At 32.4% G+C, this 24632-nt stretch overlaps 1 protein-coding gene across 1 annotated transcript; it reads left to right on the plus strand.

Annotated features, from left to right (window-relative positions):
* The first annotated feature begins 10080 nt into the window (after positions 1-10080).
* Positions 10081-14855, plus strand: LOC112510031 (protein MIS12 homolog). The gene is made up of 8 exons (XM_025115291.1): positions 10081-10227; positions 11655-11822; positions 11892-11949; positions 12133-12252; positions 13597-13695; positions 13788-13926; positions 14357-14494; positions 14583-14855. The coding sequence occupies exons 2-8, from the start codon at positions 11701-11703 to the stop codon at positions 14642-14644; spliced, it is 738 nt and encodes a 245-aa protein (XP_024971059.1). The 5' UTR covers positions 10081-10227; positions 11655-11700; the 3' UTR covers positions 14645-14855.
* Positions 14856-24632: the final 9777 nt, after the last annotated feature.

The following is a 24632-nucleotide window of genomic DNA, read 5'->3' on the forward strand; positions in this document are numbered from 1 at the left end:
TGAAGATTTTTTCGAAAAAAATSCAAATTACCACGATAAAAATTGTTTTTTACTAATGCAATAAAAAATCAATTTAATAGAAAAAAATTAATTGATGCAATAAAAAATAATTATTAAATATCACATTCAAGATTTTTATATCTAACCAATCTGTGTCAATATTAAAGTTTAAATCAAATTTGACAAATCCAACCAAAAGTTTGATAGAGACCCTTAAATTACCTGTTACCTGTTCAACAGATTAATCAGACCCTTAAATAAACAAAAAGTTTGATAGAGACCCCTAAATAACGATTTTAAAAGTTGGTTCCCCAAAATAGGAATCGGGTGAAAGTTAGTTCCATTTTGGTGTAATTTTCCCATTTTTCTATAATTATTTTGCAAGTTGGTTCCCCAAAATAGGAATCAGGTGCAAGTTGGTTCCCCAAAATGACGATTTTGAAAGTTGGTTCCCCAAAATAGGAATCAGGTGCAAGTTGGTTCCCCAAAATGACGATTTTGAAAGTTGGTTCCCCAAAATAGAAATCAGGTGAAAGTTGGTTCCCCAAAATGACGATTTTGAAAGTTGGTTCCCCAAAATAARAATYARGTSMAAGTTGGTTCCCCAAAATGACGATTTTGAAAGTTGGTTCCCCAAAATAAAAATCAGGTGAAAGTTGGTTCCATTTTGGTGCAATTTTCCTTTTATTTTACGATTAATACTAAATCATCTTCAATCTCTTCGATTCCAAGCGTTAATCTCAACTCTTTTCAATTTCGAAATTGTATTTTATGTCCTTCTAGTTAGTGATTTGATTTACTTTATATCTTTTATTATTTTCATTTTCATTTACCATCCTTATCATATTAACACAAGCAATTATATATGAAGTAAAATGTATTTAAAAAAAAGGAAAAATCACCAAAATGACCAAAATATACCCGATATATTCACGAAATAACCAGTTTTTCACAAAATTGCCAAAACGTTCACACAGATCGCCCCCCGTTGACCATGGGGGGCAATCCCCCTTAGTTTGACCCAAAAAGTACAAAAAATAATATTAAAAATCATTTTTGGTGGGTCCCACATGCATCCCTTTAGGACCGTCGGGGAAAAGTGTGATTGGATTTCCACAGCTAACACTATCAGGGTAAAAAGTGTTTGAACCATCTGGTAAACTTTGATGGATTACGGCACTTGATGGATTTCCATCATAACCACTATCGTCGACCACAAAGTGTGTCAACATTTCTTGTAAACTTTGATGAATGGCGTTATGGAACATTAGCACATCGTCGTCGTTGCTTAACTGATATAATATTTGTAACGAATTCGTTTTATAAAATAAAATGAAAGGAGCACGTAAACTCAACTTTTTCGTGACACGTTTAACGACACCACAATGCGTTATTGGCGAAGGCAAACATAATACATGTACGAGGGAGCTTAACGGAAGGTACTCTAAGACACCATTTATCTCTTGCAATGAACCGTCACTTCGAAGATACACCAAAACATCATCACTTTGACGTGATTCCATATATTTGCTTAAGGGTGATGGGTTGTGATGGTAGATTGTGTTTAATGGATTAAGGGTTAAGGGTTGTGATGGTTTATTGTGTTGAAGGGTTAATGGTTGTGATAGTAGAATATATAAGAATATAAATGAAAGAAGAGGTGTGAAAAATAATGAAATAGGAAGTTGTATTTATAATGAAATTTCTTTCACTAAAAGACGAAATAAGATTCAATATAAAATATCTGATTTTTGTCCACCAAATCAGATACAAATAATTTTTTCCGTCTCCACAATTATTATAGAATATCAACATTTCTTATTAAAATATATATATAACAACATTCGTTGCTTAGTTTATATGTTTTAAAAAAATTGGTAAAAATTAGAAATTTTCACGTACAATCATATTTTTATAAGGTTTGTCACGGTAGATTATGTTTACGAGTTGTAAGAGTAAAAGTGTTTTATTTTATATACTAAAACCATGACATTTGGTCCTAAAAAGGTTTAAAAAAAAGTTTAAATATCGTCTCCTATTTATTAAAAACATCCCTTAATCGATTTTAAAAAAAAATTAAAAAAATATTAAAATACTCACTTTCAACGCTCGAACTCCAGAACGAAACTATGGAAGTCGGGGCTAGCCCGCCCCCATGGGCAACCCCCTATCAATCTGCTTTCGCCGCTAGCCTCTCCTTTGCTTTTTTAGGTTTCCTCCCCTACGACACAAAAAAAAAGCGGGCCGAACTTCGCCGCGCGACTAGGTATAAAAGGCACAGGATCCCCACGCAATAACATCTATCTCAGCTCTTGTTTCATCTCTGGTCAATCGGTCTTCCCATTTCAAATAAGATCCCGGGCTCAATCCGGTTTAGTATCGAATCACCCCCGGGGGCGATCGGTGACGTGGATCGCCCCCGGGGGTAGATCCACGCAAAACGAGGCTTGTACTCTTAAGAATGCATGTGGGACCCACCAAAAATGATTTTTTATAATATTTTTTGTACTTTTTTGGTCAAAGTACGGGGATCGCCCCCCGAGGGCCATCCGTGTGTATATTTTGGCAATTTCGTGAAAATTGGTTATTTCGTTAATATATCGGGTATATTTTGGTCATTTTGGTATTTTCCCTTAAAAAATCACTGTTCTTTTTTTACAAATTATACAATTATATTCATCTCGTCAATATCTTCAGATTGAGCCCAATATTGAATATTTTTTTAATTTAATAATACTATTTAAGTATCATAAATACATACAAATTAATTTGTTTTTTCATTTTACACCTTTATCAATATATATTATATTATAAAGTATATTAAATGGTTATTGTTAAATTTTCAAGATGTACAAACCTTAATGCATCATGTACAAGTTTAAAAGCTTCACAATCTCCCCACGTTCAACAAGATAATTAAAAATAAGATTATTTTTTATTTTAAAGTTACACTTTATACTCTTTTAGTTAGGTATTTAATTTACTTTATATTTCTTTCTTTTTCATTTTACACTTTTATCATGTTAACATACATAATCATATATTAACTAAAATACATTAAAGAAATATGTTTCTTCATTTTACAAATTATACCGTTATAATCATCTCATCAATATCTTCAAAATAAGTTCAATATTGAATATTTTTTTATTTAATCATATTATTAAATAACATAAATACATAATAAATTATTTTTAATATCTTAATTTTTCATTTTCATTTTCTATTTGACACCCTTGTCTATACTATCTATATCTATACTATATTATAAAGCATTTGATAAAAACTCTTAAAAATAATTTTTTATGCATGAAGTATTGTTTATTGATGCATATTACTTAAAATTCAATATTACAAATAATTTTGCATAAGTACAACTTATTAAAACTCAATTTTTAAATTCGTGTAACTAACTGCAAATAAAACATAATCAAATACATGATAAAATTTCATTTTAAATATAGAAAATCTAAAATATAATTAAGATTTAAATTGTAACAGAATGTTTAATTATTATATTTATAAAAAATTATATCATTAAACCAAAAATAAATTAATTTGTTATTAAATATAAATAAAATTATAATAAGAAATTGAATTAAAGAAGTTACACAAAAAATCGAGTACTATTAAGTAGTTAATTTGATACTAATAACAATTTTATTTTTTTTCAAATTTTTATGTTATCTTCAAATTTATATTTCATTCAAAAATAAAAACATTATCGTTTTCTCAAAATCACATAAAATCGTATTATATCGATAGAGACAAAGAAGAAAAACTAAACATTAAAATGGAGATCTATCTTGCTGCATTGCGTGAGTACCCTTCTAGTTATTCTTGAATTTTTAAGACATATTCATTTTTATGCTAAATGTACAAGTTGTAAAGCAATTTATAACGACTTTCAAGATTGTGGTTATCTTGAAATTTCAAGAGTACGGGATTTTATGAATAGTGTGTAACTTCTTCAAGCTACATAAAAACCAACTTCTCACACTCATGATCCGTGCATCCCAAGATAATACTAATATTTTTAATTTTTTAATTACACTTTATGGCGTTGTAATTAGTTATTTGATTTATTATTCTTTACTTTTTCATTTTACATATTTTTTTATCATATTAACATAAATAATTATTCATGAACTAAAATACATTAAAAGATACATTTTCTTTTTTATGAATTACATAATTATAATCGTCTCATCAATATCTTCAAAATGAGTCCAATATTAAATATTTTTGTATTTAACCCTATTATTAATGTATCATAAATAAGTGAATTATTTTTAAAACTTATGTTTTATACCCTATATTTATTTATTTATTTCTTTTTTCATTTTTCATCTTTATCTATATTATATCAATGGGAAAAGTCTAAAAAAAATTCAATAGACTTTGGTGTTTGGAATGATTAAGTTTTTGGACATTTCAAAACTTATTAAATAACTCTTTGGACATTCCAAAACCTGTTACATACAGTCTTATAACTTACACACTTAGTCAATGTGATAAAATGATGGAAAAAGTCTGGAAAAAAAAACCTAATAGACTTTCATATTTTGAACGATTAAGTCCAAAAACATTTTTTTAAATACTTACAAATTACATCTATAAAATGAAATAAATATACTAAAAAAAATACTAACATTCACAAAAAAGTACTTACATTTAAAAAAACATTATTGATAAAATTTATTTTAATTAAAAATAAAGTATTTTATGTCAGTGATTTTTTAAATTAAAAAAATATAAAATGATTTAAAATGATTACTGATGAAATTTATTTTAATCAAAAATAAAATATATTCCATTGGTGATTTTTTAAATTAAAAAATAGAAAATAATTTGATTAAATTATTGATGTATTAACGATAAAATTTAACTAAATACATAGTTAATTAAAATTCGTCGTTAATTCATCGGTGAAATGATATCACCGATAAGATTGAAGCACGATCTTTCACACTTATTAACATGTTATTATGTTAAAGCGTTTGACGATAGTCAAGTTAGTCATCAATTAGATATAAGTAATCTATGCATATATATCAATGAACATTAGCGATAAATTTTTATTAATTATGTATTTAGTTAAATTTTATCGTTAATTTGTCGGTAATTTAATCAAATTATTTTTATTTTCTTAATTTGAAACATCACCAATAAAATATAATTTATTTTTAATTAAAATAAATTTCATCAGCAATCCTTTTTTTTAATATTTTTTTTAAATTTAAGAAATCATGTATGGTATCTGTAACTCAAGATTACATTAATGTCATGTAATCTAACTTTATCATACTTATCATCATAATAGGTTCAATCATAACACATTCTCATGTCCGAAATCCCAGTGGAACCTATTATCACGTACTCCACACCTCCAGTTTAAGTCTAAGTATCAGGATACCCATATCTCTTAAACCAAGACTCTGTTACCAACTGAAACAACTTATCATGCATTAAACAATGCTAACAACAAAACTCATACTTTCGCTTACATCATGTATCAAAAATTTACAAACATTCCATGTATATTTACACATGACAAATCAATAGTATAAATTAACAAAAAATTTGTCATAATAAAATTTTCTTCCAAATTTTCTTCTCTACATCTTCCTTTTGCCTTTATAATGAGATGTTTGATGACCTGCAAAACAATTTATTGCAACAAATGAGGGTTAGACCAAATGGTTTAGTGAGTGTGTTGGGTCACCTATTGATTTGGTGATGACTCACTGATCTGTTCCTCTACCTTAGCAACACTTAGTAGTTATTGGTTTCTTTGTATATTGGTGTCTTGGTACATACTTAAGCCATTGGCAAAATCGAAGACTAGCCGATGTGAAGACAGAAGGTCATCGATGCGGTGTTGTGGATCAACTGTCTAATATACTGTTGATCATCTCTCTCAGTGATTTGATGATAATCCCTTTGCACCTATACGTTGTATTTATGTTTCTGTATTTTCAGTTCCAGCGATCTTCACTGAGTATGTTCAGTAATCACTGAAGAACTTGGATTGTAAATCTATCAGAGACAGCAATACTTCAAGAAGACAACATTCACACCAAAGAACCTTCAACAAACGTCGAAAATTGAAACTGAAGATTAGAGACCGGCGAGTACGTGATCTGAAGCGGTATTCAGTGATTACAAGCCTGTCTACATATGTGTGAAGACTGCTCAAGCTTCAGCGAATGATGATGAGACATTCAGGTCATTCCAACATTCAGCGATCAAAGGAAGCTTGCTTAGCACGATTGTTGTTGTCTTGTCCTTATGCACACAAAGGACAAAACCTATACCCTTACAAAAGTTAGTACGATATGGAGCCGACTAGTCGACTCTTTGTCCACCAACTTTAGGTAAGGATGTCTGCTCAGAAATAGTACTTTTGTACTATTCACTGTAGCAAAGGACAAGCCTTCCTCTTAAGGCTTGACACGTACTCTAAACCTACCATATTGCATTAAATGGACATTTAATGCACTGGGTATAAATAGAAGTGTTTCTTCTCCATGCAGAGAGCGCGCATCTCTCTCTCTCTAACCTAATTCTTACTTCAAGCATCTTCTAGCTTAAAGTAAATGATCTTTCTTTTAGCAACTTTTTTCTTGTAATTGCTAAAGCWTTGTGTGTAACCAAAGATTGTTTAGATAGGTTTTTATTACCTTATCTTTCCGCAAACAATCTTGTAAAATCTGTATTGATCTTCTCTATCAATATATATTTTAAATTTGAAAATATTGTGCTTGTATTCATCCCCCCTTTCTAGAAACTGTTTCTCTTCTTGTAGACCCTTACATGACCAACATATACACACCAAGACTCCTGAGTAGCTGAATTGAAGATTGAAAATATTTTAAAACTACAAGCCGATTGAAGGAAGATCTTCATGAACCGAAGATTGAAAATCTTCATGGACTCAAGATTGAAGATCTTCATGGACTGATGATTTGTGAGTAGCTGTTTGAAGCTACTAATCCATCCAAAGAAGATCTTCCTACAGACTGACCATATCTCTGCAAAAGTTTGTCTCTGCATGAACAATGTTGTATGCACGTTGTGCACGATGAATATGAGATATCAACAATGGTCAAGTCAACCCCTGCATTCTTATCCTCAGGTGACAAGTATCCCCATGCATTAAATGCTGAAGACAGTATAAAAGGCAGTGTGCATCTCCCATGCATACAACTGCTTTTTGAAAGATGACTTAGTGCATTCTTAAGGCAATCGGCTATTCTCTTCTACTCCATTGCCCTCCTGTGTGCGAAGAAAATCTTAATGTTCTTCATTTCCTTTCAAGAACTCTTTGTATTGTTCTTGTAAGTTATTCTCCTTGTAAGATTGTACCTATTAGGTTTTCCTTTCCTATCTTCCGCATCCATCTTTTGTATCTCTGTGTGTGTTAATTCTTGATATACATCAATAAAAATTAAAAAGTTAAAAAAAAATATGTGTAATTGTATTCAATCCCCCCCCCTTCTACAATTACTTTCTGTTTATTGTCATCCCCTTCGGGACTAACAAAGTGAATTACCCTCTTACAAACATAATCTACTACAAATCCCAAAATAGTTAAAACCTGAATTTTAGCGTTTAATTAACATTTTGGTTACCTTGCTATTTCATCTATTGCCATAATATGAGTGATGAAGTTTAGTCCAAATACTACTTTATTAGAGAGAGGTCTCATCGGACAACACTTGATCGGTGAGGTTCCTTACCGGACACAACTTTGATCAATGAGTAGGTTACCAGACAAAACTTGATCAGTGACGAGTTCTATCCAGACAACACTTTATCGATGAGGGTCCTTACCTGACACAACTTTGATCGATGAGGATGTTATCGGACAACACTTGATCGGTGAGGAGTTCTATCCGGACAACACTTGATTGGTAAGGGTCCTTACCAGACACAACTTTGTTCGAAGGGGAGGTTACCAGACAACACTTGATTGGTGAGGGTCCTTACCGGACACAACTTTGATCGATGAGGAGGTTATCGGACAACACTTGATCGATGAGGATCCTTACTGGTTAACCTTTTAGGCGATGAAAAGACCTCATCGGACAAAGTCTTATCTGATGAGGGACCTCATCGGATAATGCCTTGTCCGATGAGCATTCTTCTTTGGGTGATTCATTGAATGATGAAATAAAGCAATAATTGTAATGCAATTAAAAACCCATCCATACACCATGTACTAAAATTTTAGCAATATATATCGTGAAGTTATATCAACCAGATATATCAAAAGCAGTATAAAACTCACTTTTGCCAAAAGAAACTCAGCTATGAAATATACTTCCTCTTCTACCTTTGTTGATGAATTTGCCAAAGAGACTTCTTTGATATCAAGTGGTAAAACCTCTCCCTAGTTCAACTAAACTTACTATATATAGTAAGTGGGAAGGAGGAGGTTTTGGGGGCGGTGCATGAGCAGGCACCTCCCCCTCCCATGCATTAACACACTTGAAATATTTAACACCAAAATAAACAATCTAATGAGTAAAATTTAACTCACATGTTAATTTCTCAAAAACCCTCGTACTACATATTTTAACCCCGAACATTTCATTATCATATTGTAGTTTCAACCACTTCCACATTTCCTCCAAAGAGGCCTACTTTTTCACTCCACTCCTCTGATTTAATGGTTTCTCTCTAAATTGGATTGCTTATAACCGATATGCCCTTCAAATCTGTCACCCACCCATCTTAAATTCATATCCCGTATAAAACTATACCCTCAAATCGTTCTATGATCTCTCTCTTTTAGTTTAAGACTGCTCGAGCATTATCTCACATAACTAAACATAAGGTATTTCATTTTCTTCTTTTTTTCTTTCTCTTTAATTATAATTCATACAGTGGTTGTAGTGAATTTTTAGTTTTGTGAAATTCTGAAGACATTACATGATGTGTTCTTGGTCCTTTTTCAACTGGATTCTTGAGTTATCATGAAGTTTATTATGTGATTTGGAATCTTTTTTTCAAAAATTTGGTTAGATACAGGTACCAGAAAAGCTTATGTGTTGATATAATCCATCCCTTGACCCAAAAAGAAAGAAATGGAGTGCTCTCTGATGCAGGAAATCCTCTACATGCTTCTCTCAAATACGATCGAGGGTTTTTTGGTTTGAAACCATATGGATTGATAGATTGAGAGAGAAAAGAGGGATTCCTAAGGCAGTATGAGGGGAAACCGTGTTGTACGTTGTTGTATAGTGATGAACCAAATTTTAGAGTATCATCATTACTATACATGTTAGAGGGTAAACAAAAGTCATCTTTAAGGGGCCGTTTACAAAACACTTACCCGGTAAGTGCTTACTGGTAAAATTTAACACTACCACTTACTTAGTGGATAAGACTTTAGTCAACCAAAAAGACATGTATGCAACAGTTTACCCAATAAACACTTACCATAGTAAGAGTCGTCGCCCTCACTTACCCGATAAGACTTTCGGTCCTTGTTTCTTTCTTACCGAGTAAGATTCGTGGTCCTTACCATATTCATCGGTAAGGTAATGTGACTTGATAAACGCTTATCTGGATAAGCATTTGGTAAACGACCCCTTAGTCTCTATTATTGTCATCTTCAATAAAAAAAAACTTAAATTTGATAAATCTGTTCATGTTGTTCTAGCTTGGTAATTTATGATTCTTAAGAGAAGAGATGATTTATGCCCACAATACCAAAAAGTGTAAGATATCATTCATGTTTACGGACTACGCATGACTAAGGGGTTGTTTGTTTACCTCTTAATAGTTCTATTAAAAGATAAATTTTGTTTGGAAAAAAAAAGTCGGTCTCTTAATGGTTCTGAAACCCTCTGAATGATTTTGTATCATAGACCTCTCTTTACCATTCAGCGCCGTAATTTCATTATAAACAATTATCAAACAATTATATTTCATTTGACACTATAAGTGCATCTTAATCATTCTGCAACCACCAAACAACCCCTAATATAACCAGATTAACATATTTTTTTTATTTCATTTGTTAATACGGGTATAATAGTGGTTGGTTTTGTTCCAAACAAGGGACGGGCAAAGAAAAACCCTGAAAATTTCGATTATATCTGGCGGGAAATTTCGAAACCTGCTCCATATCAATTCACTCAGATCCCCCTCGACGATTACATCCGCCCCGGAGACTGCTCACTGCCGCTCAAGTCTCAACGCCTGATCCCCTTTCCGGTAAATTGCCGATACTTGTGCTAAATTTGCTATTGCTTCTTCACTTCTTGCTAGTTGATAATCGGTTGCTAATTGTTTTGCTCCTGCCTCTTTTTTCTTGGAACCACTGGTTCAGAATCAAGAGAAAAAACCCTAAATTTGTTTGTATATATAGCCTCTATGTAGGATAAATCTATCCTATGTAGGAGAAAAAACCCTAAATTTGTTTGGAAGTAATCGATCTATAATTGTTTTTCGCAATTTAAAAATGCTTCTTTTCTTGTATTATCTCTGTTTAGGGGTTTAGAGAATTTTGCCAGTTAGGATTGATTGTGTCTTACTGGTTTGGATACCACGTGCTTCCTGATTTTTTTGGGATTGGCATCGAAAACACATCTATTTATGAGCTTTTTCTGATTAGTAAACCATATGGTTCCACAAATTACTGCGAATTGTTTCTAATCCTTACCCTGACTTTAAACTTATACACAGTATATTTTCACTGTAAACTCAACTCAAGCTTGTAGATGCTCAAGGCAAGTTGAAAAAACCCTAACTTGTTTGTAGGGGTTCAAGAAAGTGTAATGGCATATAAGGGTGGTTCTAGAAAATCTTCCATAACCTCTAATATTGAAGCCAATAAATCTACTCCTAACTATGTTCATAAGAAAAAAGAAGTGTTTAAAGAGACTTGAGAAGAAGAAATTGTTCTAAATTAAGAAGTTCAATGGTGATTTTGGTTGCTAAAAGAGAAGAAAATAAATTTTAGAAAGTTTCTTCTTAGTAACTTTCTTTGTTGATTGTTTCTTCTTTTTGAGGGTGGGCATGGAGGGATCAAGTAATCCAAGTATGTATGGTGGTTTGACGAGGTTGATGATGTTTTTAGAATGGAATCATTGTAGAATGAAGCATGATTAATGTAACCATATCAGGCAAATGGATATACATTTTCTTCCAGGAGTTTGCTATTGTTTGCCATTTGGGATTAGTGCAATTCTGTTACACCATCTTTGCTTAAATGCCCACTTGGTGGTGACATAATTGTTCTTGTTATCTCTCCATCCATGATTATCAAGAGTGAGGCTATCCTTCATGGTGCTGGAAATTTATTGCACCAACATATAGCAACTCTTTGATTAGGAGTCTTAATTTTGAAAGCCTTTTAGGGACAAACTTTATGGATCTTCTTATTGGACATAATTTGATATTAACTTGTTTCTCATTTTCAGAGGACTTGTTTTTTTATATAGTTTAGCTTCTATTACAAATATTAGCAATGATATTTTCTTAACAGATTCTCCAAATTTTCACCATGTCTGTATCTCCTAGCTAAACCCTATAGGGTTTTTGTGTGTTGGATCTTGGATGTAGAAAGGGAGACCGAGTTCATATTCGATCAACCTCATAAAACAATATCATCATAGCTAAAACATGCTTGTGTTTATTAGTTTGCTAAAGATATCGAGGACCAAAGAAGGGGAAAAGAGATTGGAGATGGAGGGCAGTGAGAGCGAGGCGATTTTTGATTCCTTGAACCTGAATCCTCAACTGTTCATAAACGCGGCCCTAAACATTGTTGATGAATTGATTGACAGCGCCTTCGATCATCTTCATCAGTCAGTTTCTATCCTCTTCTTGTTATTAGCTTCTATTCACCCTGCAAAAAGTTTACTGTGTTCTTACAGGGAGGCATCAACTCGACTCAAGATCGATAATTCAGATAGGGCCGAAGACTTAACCAAGGTCTACCACTTGTTTATGTTTTTTATTTCCCCTTTATTCTTGATTTTGTTTCAAATCGCCTAACCTGTTGGTGCAGATGGATTTAGTTCTCCATTTGTATAGTACTTTGGCTGTTATATATTTCATACTGTGTATTATTTGGTTAACCGGTTCTGTTTCTTTTTCCATTTCATTATCATGTAGGGCTTGAATTATATCCGAAACACAATTCAAACATCCCTGGACAGGCGGCTGGCTATGTGGGAGAAGTACTGTTGTCTTCGCTTTTTTGTGGTTCCAGAAGGATTTTCCCTGACCACAGATGTATGTCCTTGTATTTGTTATGTTCCTATGCTGCATTACATCACTTATGTGGCTTGGTTCAACTATAATTTGAGTTATAATTCCTCTATGTTCCTGATAATCTTCATGGTGATGAAAACTTGCAGTTTGATTCTTCTTTCCGAATAGGAGATCGATATTTAAAATTTGTATGTGTAAGGATGTCTTGATAATAGTCGTATTTATATGGGCATCCAAATCCAATGCTAGAGGAAGAAGTACCATTTACATTATTATGTCACATGTTCACCAGCAGTTGTTCCAATTGTGATAGTCTCAAGGCCCCTTGCTTGCCATATTAATCCTCTGTCGTCATGGATGGCCTTCTTATCTATGTTAACATAAGATCATGTGTACAGAAATAACAGAACATCATAAGCACTTCACTAAGATGGTGTTTGTAATGATAAGGTCACTACATTAAAGTTGCATGGAATTTTACAGAGATTTAAAATATCTAGTGTATGAGGAATTCGTGTGGTATTTTGATTACAACAGAAGAAGAATGCTATTATATAGAAGAGTAACATCCAATGCGATAAAAGAGTCCATGGATGTCATTTCCCTATGATTTCTGATGCAGGAACAATGTTATCAGTGCATTTTCTAAGATTAGGAGTGCCAAAACAACATACCTTTTTTACTCTCTCATAAGTGTACATGTATCTTAGGGCCATCCTATCTTTTATTTCTACTAGTTCTTCCCATTTGCGCATATGGCAAGTTGGAATGACACTGCAGTCTGCACAGTTGAGGGAAATTTTGAGCATTGGGAACAAATGCAAGCATGCCCTTCTCTAGGTTTTAGCAGTTTTCTCCCTCAGAAGTTTATGCTTCTCCCTGTACTGAAGTTGACATCTTCAAACCATGTGTCTTGCATTTTCAAGCTTTATTATTGACAGGGATCATTATGGCTGGTTTTAATCTTTACAATAATGTGAAAACTTGTATACTTTAGTTGGAGATAAATAGCAATATTAGTATAAGATTTTGGAGTAATATCAATTCTCGTATTCTGAGTGACGAAGTTTTAATATGGGTGGGGGGGGATTAAGTGATCTATAAGGTCGTTAGTTTATCCAACTGACAAGTAGAGATATAAAAACCAAGAAGCCTTTAAAATATTAAGCTGAAGACGTTAAAAAAATTAGAAGATGGAATCAACAGTTAATCCATAGTTTATATAAACTTACAAGGAACTCATCTTTTAGATTGCTTCTGCCTCTCCATCCGCAGTTCCACTTGAATTCGGACATTGAAAGCTTGAATATGTTACTCATCATATATATCTCTTTATACAACATTCAATAACTGTTCTGTCTTCAGAACGAAGCATCTGGTGGTGATATAATGGATGTTGAGGATGCTGTTGGTAACCCTGATCTTGATGCACAGTTGGATTCCTTGAGAACAAAACTTACTTTGGTAAGAAAATCCCAGTAGCATGCAGTTAGTATTGTTGGTTTATATTTGTTACTTGGTATGGTTGATAAACAAGTTTTCCATCTTGTACACAGGCTGAACAGGAGTCTTCTGAGCTGAGGAGAGAGATCCAAGCATTGGAGAAACAATCTGTCATTAGTAACCGTCAAGCAACCTCAATTAATGAAGTAATGAAGTTGTCTGAGCAACTTCCCGATGATGGTTCATTCAAAGGTATTACAAGGTCCTTAACTCCTTATGTCCTTTATAGGTGAAAATAAATCCAATGATAAGGGCTGGAAAACATATTTTAGGAGAAAGTAAAGGATAAATGTCATCTTATCCAAGTTAATTGGTATTTCAACTAGTTTTCTTATCGTAGTAGGATTCCATGTAATAGAGATTATAGAGGGTAGGGCAGGCATTTCTACGGGAGTATATTTTTGTACAACTGGCCTAGCCGTAAGGCTCTATTTAGATCTTAACTTGCTTTTATTCAAGTTTTTAATGTTGTAAGCTGTTATTCGCTGCATTTGCACAACAACTCTGTCTAAAATAGCAATTAGATGTATGACTTCCTTGGTGAACAAAATCTTGTACTTTATGTAATCCTCTTGCCTCAAGATTTTGTATAAGATGTTGAAACTACCATTGTTTTCTTCAGAGCTGCAAAACCTTGCCACAAAATTACGTGCAAAAGTGGAGAGGCTAAAGACAGAAAGGGCTGATGAAATCCAACGAGCCAGGTTTGAAAGATTGTGCGTAGCGAACGGAGATTTGTTAAGGATAATTGGTGGGAATGGTAATATCTAGCAATCAATCTATGTTTTTGGTCTTAATTAGATAGTGTTATTAAGTGTATAGTGAAATGGTGGTTTAATATAATGCAGGTCTCTCCAATGCAAAACCGGAAGATATTGAGGGATTTCTTGCAGGTTTCAACACTCGCTGAGCTTTTGATGCGAGGTAAGAATTAATTCTTCTTTCTGTCTTCTACATGTATCAAATTGTGTTAAAAAAAGCTAGAAATGCACAGAATTTCTTGGATTACAACTAAAACAACCCTCTAAGCAGTTGTTGTAAATCATAAGATGTTATATGTGTTATGTACATATAACTTCCTTCTGCCCCATGTAGAAAGTCAGCAAGTTGATTTTGCCAGTTATTTGTCCAAAAGAAGGCCCAGAGGGGCGGTCGAATATATCCCCTTTAGATTATACAACTGATGCAACCCACCTATCCATCATTCATTTTTTATATTCTTTTTTAATTAAGAGTAGTTACAACCGATCAAATGGTAACTGTTGATGATCAAATGGACGCTCCTGATTTGGTTGTAAGAGTTGTAGGAATGTAAAGAGTTGCATAATAATTAATAACCCACCTCTATGTATGTGTGTGTGTGTGTGTGTGTGTGAATAGTATAAGCAAAGGATTAAATGAGACCAGTCTTTTTTCGTGAGATCACAAAAATAACACTAAACTTTCACAGTGTTTTTGTTGTGGACTTACGACTCACAAGTCTTATGAAAATAGATTGGTCTCACGTGAATCCAATCCAAGACGAGATAAGAAATATAATCTTCTTTCTTTTTCGAGAAAAGGACTGCTTTGCTATTGCTCGTGGACGAATCGAGACAATAAAAATACAGGTAGGAATCTGCATATTGACTTGCCTTTCAACCTCAGAGCATTTGTGTGTTAACGCTTTACTAATAAGATAGAAGGGGCTTTTCTTGTTTAGTAAAGTCTTACTTTTTGACAAGAGTTTTCAGTGACCAAGATCATAAGGGAAAAATATGTAAATATAGGAAAAATTGTGACTAATTTAAAGAACCTAAGAAAGTTCGAGGGGACATTTTGAAACTTTAATATAATTAAATCACTAATCTACTCTTTTTTTTCTTCTTCAAATAATTACTCAATTTTTAAATAATAATTAGATTACTCATTTTCTTTTAAATTAAATTATCTAAAATATAATTCATATGTTATTTAAATAAATTATACAAAAAACTATGATATATATTTTTTAAAATTCACATATGAATCTTAAATTGCTTTCAAAATCTTGCTTATAAGATGTAAATGGATTTATATACAAGTTATAATTAAGATATACATGTAAATCTATGTTATGATTTATGTGTTCATAAATGAATCTTAAATTGATTCAAATTGATTACTTATAAGTTGTAAATTGAAATATCAAGAATACCCCTTTGTTAATAATTACTTACGTTTAATTTCAATGCTTCTCATTGTTGGAAGAATAAAAATAATTTCTCTTTCAAAAGTAATCATTTTTTAAGAGTTATCATGGATGACATTTATGATGACAATTTTGTAATAACTCATAATATAATACGTTACCATCTAAGATGAACATATACGAACAAGGGTATTATTGAAAAAAAAATCATAAAAAGATGTGGATGTTTTGGAACTGCTTATGTGTATATCATTGTTTTGTAATTGCACATGAGACTTCCTGGTACTTTTGATCTTTGGAGCTAAGCTCAAACCAATCAGGCACCACCCTTGTGGTTTATCATTATGAACATCTTCCCCTTTATATGAACATGGGTTCACTCATGAACAATAATGAACAATAAGTTCACTTACGAACATTGTATTTGAATATTCACATGTGTTATGTGCATTGCTTGGATATTCACATCTGTTTACAGAAGTTTTTTTGGTTGTTTCATCTTTTTATAAATAGACAATGAACATTGTACACCTATAAAAAAATGTTCACTTATCTTAACAGACAATTAACATTGTACACCTATAGAAAATGTATACCTTAACATTGGGTCTTCTCCACTAATCATAAAATTAAAAATGTTATAATGAAATTATGTTACTCAACTCTTAACCAAATCATTAAAAATATGGGAAATTAAAAACAATATTAAAAAAACAAAAATCATGGGATTTTATGATAATGCAACATCAAATTAATGAAATAGGAGCTATATAGAAAAAATTACACACATATTCTTCACATTAATTTCTTGAATAGAGTTGAACATCATACTAAAATAGATTGTGATTGGTCTAAAAAGTTCATAAAGTTAATATTTTTTTGTGGGTTAACAAATGAACTAAACTCTCTCTCTCTCTTTATATATATATATATATATATATATATATATATATATAGGGTTGGGTTCACGTGAGACCAGCCTGTTTTCGTGAGACCCGTGAGACCACATTTTTACATGTAATCTTCACAGCAAAAACACTGTTAAGGTTTAAAAAAAGTCGAACCTTCACAGCAAAAACATTGTGAAGGTTTTAAAAAGTCACCTTCACAGCATTTTGCTGTGAAGTTTCAAGTGTAAAATGTTGGTCTCACGGGTCTCACGAAAACAGGCTGGTCTCACATGATCCCAAGTCTATATATATATATATTGATTAATAGTTTAATATAAGAAGTAATATGTGCTAAGTTTATAATTTAGTTATTTTATGTTTTTAACTTAAAATTTGAACTATTGTAGTTTAATTTGCTTTGAAATGTAATATTTATTAATCCAAAACTGTCATTTTAATTTAATGATGTTTTATTATATAAATTATCTTAAGATCAAGTGACAATTACTTATTGAGCATAAAAATTAATTTTATATTATAATTATTATGTTTTTAGAAAATAGTATAATAATAAATAAATATATTATAATATTAAACATGTTTTTAGTGTAGGGTTAAAGTCGATTTTTTTAGTGTTCAATAAACCCATAAATTTAAGTGATTTTAGTGTTTTATTTTTAATGGATGGGTTGAAGATGGTTGATGACTTGGAATCGTAAGTGTTCACACAGTGGGCACAAAGTCCCCACAGTAGCGGTACAAGTGTACGCTGATACTATGATCGCTTCAAGTAATAAAGTGGTATAGTACCAAGATTGTTTTCACAGGGATTGACTACTGGGAATCAGAGAGTTTCATGGACTTCTTGAGCATGTTTCGGTTTGTGAATAAAAGTTGAGTTTTGCTGGTAAAAAGCTTAGAATACGAAATAAACCTTTTCAAATTAAGAGATATGTATGGGTGTAAGTTTCCCTTAAGAAGATTGTAGGAACAGTATGGTTAGAAACTCATGAGACTTTTATAAAAACTACAATCTCTCGAAAGTGAATTTTCATATATTGTACCTACGGAGTGCCCACTGTTATCAATTTTAAACTTGTCGAATTAGCTAAGTGATAAAAAGATATCTAGTTCCACTAGCCTGAAGATTTATACTCAAATCTCTTTGTAGTATAAATCTCGACTAATATATGAACATTAGCTAAAAACATGCAAAATCCGTATCCCTACATGATTATCAAAGACTCTCTCAAATCTTTGTGCATCACTTAAGCCGTATTTCGAATCCGTCCATCTCTAGATCAGGGATCTAATATTAACACTTTAAAGTGATCGGCTTATCTGCGTTGAGCTTAAGTTCCGACTTAAAGTGACCAAGCTTAAGAATGAATAACAATGACAACACCTAAGTGTGCCTTCAAGTAATTAAGTTTGACTCATATCCACACCTAAAATGGGTGATTAACTCATAATAAAATTACAGAACATAGAAGAAGAAGAGAAATGTATAAGAAATACTTGAATTGAGATTACTAAAACTGTTGCCCTCAATGGGTATACAATGGATAGAAACGTAGCTGAAAAATTAAATACAAGGCAAGAAGTAAATACAGAAAGTTTTTAAACTACTGCTCCAGATCTTCAGTTGAGAGTAAATGCTTCAATTTATAGGAGGAAGATGGACGTCTCTTTTACTCAAAGGAAGAAAGCCTTTGTTCAATCTTGAGGGCAAAGACTTCATTATATATCTTGCAAAATCTTAGGCCTTGTCATCTTTTTTTGAAAGGATGAAAAAGCTAAAGATGACATTTCCCTTAAAATAAGGGAAAATATCACTTTAAGCCATTTTTTTATACAACTCCTCCCTTTAAATATTGTGAGATTTCCAGAGTTAACTGCAAAATTAATTCTCTTAAATATCCATCAAAACAAGTATTTAAACTTATCCAAATCCAATTTGAAGAAAATATCGAAGTTGGCAGAAAGTGGACATTTTCCAGCAGTGACGGTTTTTCATAATAAAATCAAATCATTGACCTTTCATCACCTCTTAAAATCTTTTAGACCAAAAATACAAGATAGAGGCAAAATGGATACATAAAACACATAAAAATAGAAGTATTGAACAACAAATAACTCTCAAAATTGAGAGTTATCCATGGTCTTAGATCAAAAATCACCAAAATCTTCATTTTAACGAATCTGTTTAGAGATACTCTAAGGGCGCCTTTGGTTGAGGGTATTAAGGGGTAAGGAATGTAGGTTTATATTTTGTTTGTAAGAGTAGAAGGACCAAATATGTAAATAGTCTCTAGAGTAGGTCAACTCATATTGTATTATTAACGTATTATTGAGAAGCAGCCGCCAAGGCAAACCCATTATTTTGTATTCCACGATTTGAATCAATAGACAAGTCGACTGATTTGCTATTTGCATTGTGTTAATGTTATATCATTGTTTCTTGTAATCATCGGGGTAAACACCAATTGACATCAGTGTAGAAGATCAATATTTGAAGAAGACTCAACCTCATTTCTTGGAAAACCACGCATGTGATATCTAGTTCACTGTTTTATTGGTTTTTATTCAATTATGGGTTGTATTTCGAGAGTTAAAGTTGTAAGGCTTTGAATCAACTTCAAAATGACTGTACCCCAGATAATGAACATGATGCCATCTAGACAATCCATCGAATCAACTTAAACAAAGCAAACAACCACACAAAGTTACAAACCCGAAGGTTTACCGAAACGAAAAGATCACTACTCAACTGGAATGACTCATAAGTCTAATACCTCAAAATTCCTTATATGTACCGATTGTTCAAACTAGAATCCGAAATTCAAACCAACCATAAGGACTCCTCTAGTCCATAATCAGAACTCCTTTCACAAAAGGGTTCAAATCTATGGGTCTAATGAGTTCAAGGTTTTTCAAGTGCAAAACTTAACAAATATGCCAATTTACCTCTTTTAGCCATAAAACGACATGGAATGGGATTCCCCAACAAGACTCGCATGAGTCAGTTTATTTCTCAAAATCAGTAAGATGATATGTATATGCGTTTTGGTAAAAACATGAAATAATTTATTGCTGGTTTGAAATTTAGAGCCAAATAACAATATATTTTCATCGTTCTAAAACGCGAACTAAAATATTGTGAAGAAAGCTCAAAATAGAATAATACGCAATTTATATGTAGCAACATAGTTTGCATAAAACTCAAGAGGAAAAGACTACGCAAACGAATCATTACCAAAATCTTCACATCTAGTCGATAAAACCGCATGAAATAAAATTCTCAATAAATTCTCATATGCGACACACACGATAAAGCAAGTTCGTAAAATTCCAAAATTTCACCCCTGAGTCATAGAACATTGTAACACCCATACCACACATTGCATGTAACATATACTTCATACGGAAGAAATACATGTTTATATACCACTCAGGTCCCTTAGTACAAGAATTTACCATACAGAATACATGTCCCAAAAATTCAAAATACATTTCTTGTACTAATCAACATTCATCAATCAAAACTATACATCATAGACAAATCTTCATGCAGATATGCATATAGGAAAATATCACATTTTCCTCTTTCTCTTACTGTCCATACCTCCTGCAATACGTATTTAAAATCAAAAAACGAGGGTTAGACCGAAAGGTCTAGTGAGTTATCCTATTTATGCCATTGCAAGATGAAAATCACCAAAACTTTGTACAAAATAAGTTTTCATATATATAACAAATATATGAACAAATAAAGACATATTACCAGTACCTTTCCACTTTTCAAGCCAAACATTCAGCTATTCAGATAACATACTTCAAACTTTTATAGGTTTGAATCAACCAGGTTCTATATCATGCCACTTTTCAAACCTTTTCATTTAAACAAGGTTTATCTAAAGTTTCAGGCCAAACCTGTTATTTCTTCATCTATAACCTCCAGACTATGATTTCCAATAAAAACTCTGATCCTAAATCTTTAAATCACAAAGAAATAAAGATTCCAGACCACAATGATTTTAAAAGATATAATAGTAAGAGTTATATCACATAACACACATAAATGTCACCCTTATATCCAAAGGTACACCTCTCCTTGATATGTCACATTTATCTCATGGTACACCCCTCCTTTGATATGTCACCTTTATCCCATGGTACACCTCTCCTTGATATGTCATACTTATTTCTTCATCAAAACATTTCACAAAAACAATTCCATATAGAATTAGACTGCAGTCTATGGAATTATCATCAATTCAACTTTAACTTTTCAAAATTCCTCATTCATATATATAAACAAGTCAAAATACAAATCTGGTCATATTAGACTTGGTCGGACTTCATCTCTGGTTAAGTTTTGGCCGATTTATCAAGTCCGAACAATAAATCGCCCAAGACTTGTCCGATTTACCATTAATCCGGTCAACTTTATCCGGATAACAAATCCGGATGATACTTCACATAACTTTGTCCGATTTATCAATCCGGACAACTCATAACTCAAGGTTTTGTCCGATTTAAAATAAACTGGCCACTTAATAGTCGTATTCATACTTCTCCGTTCAAAATACTTGATATAAACTCAAAGATCATAAATCGCTCAACACTTGTTCGGTTTAAGACTAAACCGCTTGACTCTTGATCGGTTTAAGTCTAATTCGGACAATACTCATTAAGCGGTTTATTTATAAATCGCTTAAGCCTTAACCGGTTTAGGGTTTAAATCGCCCAATCCTTGTCCGGTTTATGGCTAAACCGCTTAACACTTGTCCGGTTTATGGCTAATCCGGACAACACTCCAGCGGATAACTTTTATATCAAAAGTAAAGTTCTACAATCAATTATACAATTCTGATGAGTTTAAAAGTAGTAAGAATCATTCACCTTGAAAGTCTTTTGAAACCAAATACTTGAAGTTAATTTGATCTTTAATCCAGGAGTAATCCGGTCAAGACTTCACTTTTTAAATCGCACAAATGCTCAAAAATGGCAAGAAGAAGAGAAATGGAGGCTAAGCCCTCCCTTTTATACCTTTCTAAAACAGGAAGGTCGGCTAAACAGCCCCTTTCCCACGTACACACACTTTACTTCACACAATCATGCATACACATGACATGCATCCATACTCACTCATATAATACGCATGTATGCTTACGTATAAATATTCACATACATATCACATTATACATGCATTTCACTTTGACTTACCACATACACATAATCTCATACATGCATCTACATTATGCACATAATTTTCACACACTAGCATGATTAAATATAACAAATTTATCATATTATCACGTAATCACTTATCAAATAATCACATTAATTACCTTGGGTGATAACCAGGATCCGGTTATCACCCATATAAACAAAATCCAATAAAACTTGCAAACAACTGCAGGAGATGCAGTTATTCATGCGTTTTTCAAATTCGACCCTAGATTACTCATATACGTCTGATTATAACTCAAAGGTGCGATAACACATTAGAGAGTAGTTACTTAATTCCATAAGTCAAACTAGCATCGTTGAAATAAACATTTCCGGTTAACAAGTCAACATCTAGTCCCCTAGCAATCTTGAAACCACCGACGAGCTTAGTTCCAAGCTTATTGTTAGGGCCTACAACTAGAAGGCCTAAATAAGCATAGATTATGTAGAGAAGTCTAGTTTTGGGTTGAAAGCTAAGAGCCATTAGCCTTTCGCGTATCGAGGATTTATTGGGATCTATCGTACAACCACAAAACTGCTTTATCCTGAAAATGTTATTGGTAAAAAAAATATAAAGTTTGCCTATGTTGATGCTAAAATAATTCAAATTCAGATCAATTAAATGAGTTCCAGTTATAATTATTTATACGTGATAAACATAACTTGATCAGCGGGTGAAAGTGTAAGCAAAATCAACAAAATGGATGTTAGGTCTTGCCATTTCATAATCCTACCATCAGTAAAGGAACCTTTGGCTGGAAATACTGCTAACACCTTGAGGCAATGTCAGCTTACCAGAGTTGACAAATTGACGAGAGACGATGGTTCCTCTATAGGATCAAATGGATAAAAGAAAAACGAAATAAGTTGAATAAAAAAAGTTTAAAATATTTTTAAATATGTATTCACATTCTTACAATCTATTGACTTGTTTTATCAAAGAAGTTAGAATATGTATTCACGTACATATAGGCACGTAAGTAATGATTTAAATCAAACTCATTAAATAGTTTGGATTGATTTTTACAAGTTCATAATATATTTGCGGTTTTCATGTGGTCATTTTTTTTTATTAACCTGGATATCCAACCCACTATGCGAGCCAACTAATCCCAGGGCAACCACCTGCTTTGCAGATAGCCCGGAGTCACTGAATTTGAACCTCCGTGACCACAAGGGAATTTTTATTCCTCATTGGATTTGAACCTGTGACCTCCAGATACTTTTGACCTTCAGAGCCAAGCTCAAACCAATCATGTATGCTTTTTCATGTGGTCATTGGTAGACCTACAGCTTGCTTAAGGGGGTCAATTGATCCCCATAAACTTTTGTAAATTTTGGTTTTTATATTATAAATTTTTAATTTTTATAACTGTATATTATGTTCCGACACCCAATAAAAAGAAGGTTTGTCCCTACAAAAAATTTAACCCAGTTTCGTCATCAATTTTTTTTATATAATTTGTTTTTTAAATTTAATTGTTAGGGATGTGTATAATTATTAAAATTTAATTTTTGGATCTCGTTTGAACAAATGCTTGAAAGAGTAGCAAAAGAACGAAAAATAAATCAGTACCAGTTTGTTTTTTTGTTCTGATATAAACATGCATTGTTTGTAAGCAAAATTCTATTTAGTTTTTTCCGATATTGGTTTTGAGTATTAGTTACGAGTGAACGGGTTGTTAACAACCGCAATATAACGTTAAGGGAAAGTCGAGGGATTAGTTATGCATTTAAATGAAAGTTGAGAATGAGGGATTGGTTGGTATTGATCCAAACCTCTTGATAATTTGAAAATCTTTGCCCTTGAAGAACAAGGGTTATACTCCAAATAAGTTAAAATGACAGATACTTACGTGTCATCTGTTCACTCATTGTGTATCAGTAGTAATCATAAGAAAGTTGAGAGAGAGATACTGATTTTTGGAAGCAAAAACGAAGCATAAGTTTTTCCAAGTGTTAATGTAAAACCAATAAAATGGAAGTACAAAAATAACTTCAAATCATGTTTTAGAAAACGGTTAATATCTTAACATTTGTTTTAAGTGCCTTCTACAAGAATGGCATGAAATCAGAGGCTATGAATGTGATCAAAATGGAGTTTATAACATGTTTTGTATGATCAGCTTAAACTCAAAACTGGTAATTGTTAGCCCGACTGATGATTTAGTTTCTTATGGTATTAGTATGCGTGTTGAAAATAAGCAAAAAGAATAAGTAAAATAGAGTTAGAAATGAGTTTCATGTGGTTTTTAGTTCATTCAGCTTGAAAATCAGCGTTTGTAATGGATGCAGGCTTAAAAGTGATATTATGAGGCCACACATATAATATCACAAAAACAATGGCACATGCAAGTTGGAGCTTGCTTGTGAGCCACAAAAACTGAAAGCTAGCTTAAGCTCAGTCATGAGGTTGTTTCTATTGCACCAAGCGAAGTTAGGGGTGATACCCATAATTTTTAACAGTTGTTATTTTGATGGACCAAACCTATAGCAAAATGCATACAACATGGACCAAATTTGTAATTAATATGTTTTAGGGATGGTATCCAGATTTTTTGCATTTGACAGGAACCAAAATTGTAATTTACTCCCTTATTTTA

Source organism: Cynara cardunculus, assembly GCF_001531365.2.
Source record: "Cynara cardunculus var. scolymus isolate 2C chromosome LG 3, CcrdV1, whole genome shotgun sequence".
In the NCBI taxonomy this organism is placed as follows: domain Eukaryota; kingdom Viridiplantae; phylum Streptophyta; class Magnoliopsida; order Asterales; family Asteraceae; genus Cynara; species Cynara cardunculus.

Bases quoted from the DNA above. Each gene is read 5' to 3' on its own strand.
- LOC112510031 (XM_025115291.1), top strand. From the start codon at position 11,701: ATGGAGGGCAGTGAGAGCGAGGCGATTTTTGATTCCTTGAACCTGAAT. The intron at 11,823-11,891 runs GTCAGTTTCTAT...GTGTTCTTACAG, and splicing joins GCCTTCGATCATCTTCATCA to GGAGGCATCAACTCGACTCA. The intron at 13,696-13,787 runs GTAAGAAAATCC...TCTTGTACACAG, and splicing joins TGAGAACAAAACTTACTTTG to GCTGAACAGGAGTCTTCTGA.